Source organism: Cynara cardunculus, unplaced genomic scaffold, assembly GCF_001531365.2.
Source record: "Cynara cardunculus var. scolymus isolate 2C unplaced genomic scaffold, CcrdV1 Un_Scaffold_5185, whole genome shotgun sequence".
Taxonomy (NCBI): domain Eukaryota; kingdom Viridiplantae; phylum Streptophyta; class Magnoliopsida; order Asterales; family Asteraceae; genus Cynara; species Cynara cardunculus.
In genome coordinates, this window is record NW_020202274.1 from 2487 (window position 1) to 6181 (window position 3695).

The 3695-nt window shown below is 33.3% G+C and overlaps 1 protein-coding gene and 1 pseudogene across 1 annotated transcript; both read left to right on the top strand.

The window, feature by feature from the left end:
- Window positions 1-30: 30 nt before the first annotated feature.
- LOC112504311 (wall-associated receptor kinase-like 22) lies at window positions 31-474 on the top strand. The gene has a single exon (XM_025108248.1). It carries the CDS (start codon window positions 31-33, stop codon window positions 472-474), a length of 444 nt encoding a protein of 147 aa, XP_024964016.1.
- A 1497-nt stretch (window positions 475-1971) lies between these two features.
- Window positions 1972-3695, top strand: part of LOC112504313 — a 17918-nt pseudogene continuing 16194 nt past the window's right edge.

A 3695-nucleotide genomic window follows, 5' to 3' on the forward strand; every position in this document is an offset into this window, starting at 1 on the left:
GGGATTGATGACTCTCCAATTTCTCTCAAAATGAGATTACAAATTGCTACAGAGGTTGCAGGAGCCCTTGCTTATTTGCATTCAGCAACTTCCATTCCAATATATCACAGGGACATTAAAACCACTAACATTCTCTTGGATGAGAAATACAGGGCCAAAGTTTCAGACTTTGGAACTTCAAGGTTCGTATCAATGGAGCAAACTCATCTCACTACCTTAGTTAAAGGTACATTTGGCTACCTAGATCCTGAGTACTTCCAATCTAGCCAGTTCACTGAAAAGTGCGATGTTTATAGCTTTGGAGTTGTTTTGGTCGAACTCTTGACGGGAGAAAGACCAATTTCCCTGACTAGATTTGGCGGAAATAGAAGTTTGGCTACACATTTTCTGTTGGCTATGGAAGATGGTCGTGTTATGTCTATTTTTGATTCGATGGTGATTAAGGGGGTAGCAGGGATGAGCTCTTGGCAGTAGCCAACCTTGCAATGTGATGCTTGAATTTGAATGGAAAAAATAGGCCAACGATGAAAGAAGTTGCAATAGAGTTAGAAAGTATCCGAATGTCGCACATTCCCTCTACGGTTCAAACTAGTTTCGAACAAGTGATGTACCCAAAGGAATTGGAGATGACAACATATGGCTGAGTCAACATCGTCAACCTTCTTGAGTGTTGATAACCTTAATTAGTCGATCGAGCAAATAGATCATTCGATTTTTGTTGCTTAGTATAATTACATTGTCATATAGTTCAAGAATATGATATATAAATCGATGAAAGGTACCAAACTTATTAGATGGATAAAGGCTTATCTGCAATCATAAGGCCTTTTGTAACAATCATGTTAATGAAGTTTTTATAACCATGCTTGACTCTATATTATTTTGGGTTCATGTCATTGATTCTAATGTGTCGTTTACGCTTACCAAGTCACTGTACTTTACCGGATGAATATGGCAAGGGCTAATAATCTTACCAAAGACAAGAATCGAAAATCTTATCTGGTAAGTAAGGATGAGGACTCTTACCATGGTTAGCGCTTACCGGCATATATTGTTTCATACGATGCGTTTTAGTGAATAAAATCTTGCCCGGTAAGTAAGCGATAGTGTTGAATTTTACCGGTAAGTGCTTACCGGGTAAGTGTTTAAGTAAACGGCCCCTTAATACTGAAAATTGTATAAAAGATTATGATTTGATGGAATCTTAATCCAACATATAACGTAATTGTGACATAATCAGATTTATATATATAACGTGCCTTTGCAAAGAATATAAGTAACTAATTTGTAAGTAACTAATTTGTAAAATTTTAATAATTTATTTATTAAAAAAAAATTAAAAGACTTGATTATTTAAAAAATTTCACAATATATTATATAGATGACGTTGACGATTAATGGAATTTGAACCCTTTGGTCATTTTTGGCAAATAAACGGGGACTCTTGAGATGTAACGAGAAATTAATAGAATTTCTAATTAAGAAATAAAATTTGATATTTATTTTTGTATGAATAAAATAGATTTATATGATTAGGTAGGTATTATTAATCAGAAAAATATTATGTCATTAATTTTGACCCATATCCATCAAYTTGGATATTCCAATAATTTTTTTCAAGCACTTTTATGAAAACGTATTCATGAATTTTCTTTCTTAGAGATATATATATATATAATAACAGAAATCTGAAAGATATTTCAGTACCTAATCTTGGAACAGATATTTGTTGTTCAAAGCCACATCATATGTTTATTTATCAAAGAAAATAAATATATGAATTAAATAAATTTATTTTAAATGAAATGCATTGTATCCATAAGTATAATTGATAGGACAGAGAATTTTGTGACATTCAATTTTATAAGCAAGACTTTGACTTTGTATGAGTCTCGAGTATTAATATTTCTCGCAAGATTCCTCCAAAATCTTATATATCCACACTGCACCAATATGATTCCAAGCAATCGATCATGGTGTAGTAGTCTCTGTTGTAGCTTCCTCCAATCATACTCACCCATTGTAAACATACTCCCCTACTTATATATTTTCTTATCGTAATTGTTGTACCTACAAAAATGAAATTGTTTCAAGTTTACCATTTACTTGTATGTCTTTCATTAATAATAACACCAATAGCTCCTCAGAAGTACTCCAAGCCAGGCTGCTTAGATACTTGCGGGAAGGTGAAGATTCCATACCCTTTTGGAATTGGAGCAAATTGTTCAATCAACAACTGGTATATCGTTGAGTGCAACTCTTCGAAACCATACCTAACTGCACTCAACCACCTAGAAGTCCTGCTTGTAAGCTTACATAATCAAACAGTCACTGTCTATGCACAAATGATCTATGATTTCCAAAACCAAGTTCAGAATAGGAGCCAAGTCTCAAGCATCGATCTTGGTACGAGCCCCTTCCTTTTTTCCAAATTAGATAATAAATTTGTTCTCAAGGGGTGTGGCAATGCTTTGATGATAGACCATGGGAGTGTGGTTGCTGGGTGTTCAACTTYTTGTACCAATGATAGTAGTGTTAGTGAAAGAAACAACTGTTTTGGCATCATGTGTTGCCAAACAGAGATTCCTCATTATCTTCAGTCTTACAGCATGAATCTTACCAGCTTGGAGAGGCAGGGTGGAGATGTGGCTCATAGGTCTACCTTCTTGGTGGATAAGAAGTCATATGACGAAGGAAGTTTTTTTGGCCAATCTATTAGTGTGGAAAACCCTTATGTTCCCATATCACTTCTATGGACCCTAACTAACAGTGATCGCATCAATGAGCCATCTTGTTGCGATGATGGGTACCGTCGTAACTACACCGTGGATATGCTTAACGGTACCTTAGTGTCTTCTTGGGTATGCTGGGTCAGCCAAAATTATGAAGGAAACCCTTATTTACCATTTGGATGCAAACGTACGTAATATTTATTTATTAATAAGCTTTGTTTTCTAGCAGAAGGGTATGTGCGATTTTTGACACCATACTAATTTCCCTTATATCATGTGCTTTTAGTAAACAAGGTATGCGCAAGCTGCAAGGATGGTGAATCTTGTGAGTATAACACAAACTATGATGGTGACGCCTTTAACTTCACTTGTATTGAGTGGTACAAACCCTACAAATTCCAAAGCAAATCATCAGAACGGGGTGTTATTTTAGGTAATGCCTATTCTCTCCGCTCATCAATATACCCCCCTCCCCCTCTTTCTATCTCTCTCAACTCTACAAATTACGTATTAACCATTCATCTAGTCTAAAAAATATATTATCCTATTTTGTTTCTTATGTTAAAGTCATGATTATAACAAATGAATCTTATCATCTTTCGTATACATCTTAATTGTAATTAATAAATCATGATAATTGTTCATAAATATCTCAATCATTTTCTAATACAAACATTGATTATTATTGTAAGAATTATATCATGTGTATATCTATAATATATTCTAAACAATTTGACAAAAAAAAACTCTAAAAACCCATTTTTATGCATCTAATTACCGTTTATTGATGCATATTACTTAAAATTTAATATTACAAGTAAATTGTGCGTAAATACAATTTATTAAAGTTTCATTTTGAGTTCGTATAACTAACTRCAGATAAACATAATCAAATACATGATAAAAGTCTCATTTTAAATATAAAAAAATTAAAATATAATTAAGATAATTATTGAATTCTAA

What these genes read in the sequence shown, in the direction of transcription:
- LOC112504311 (XM_025108248.1), top strand. Translation starts at nt 31, where the DNA reads ATGAGATTACAAATTGCTACAGAGGTTGCAGGAGCCCTTGCTTATTTG.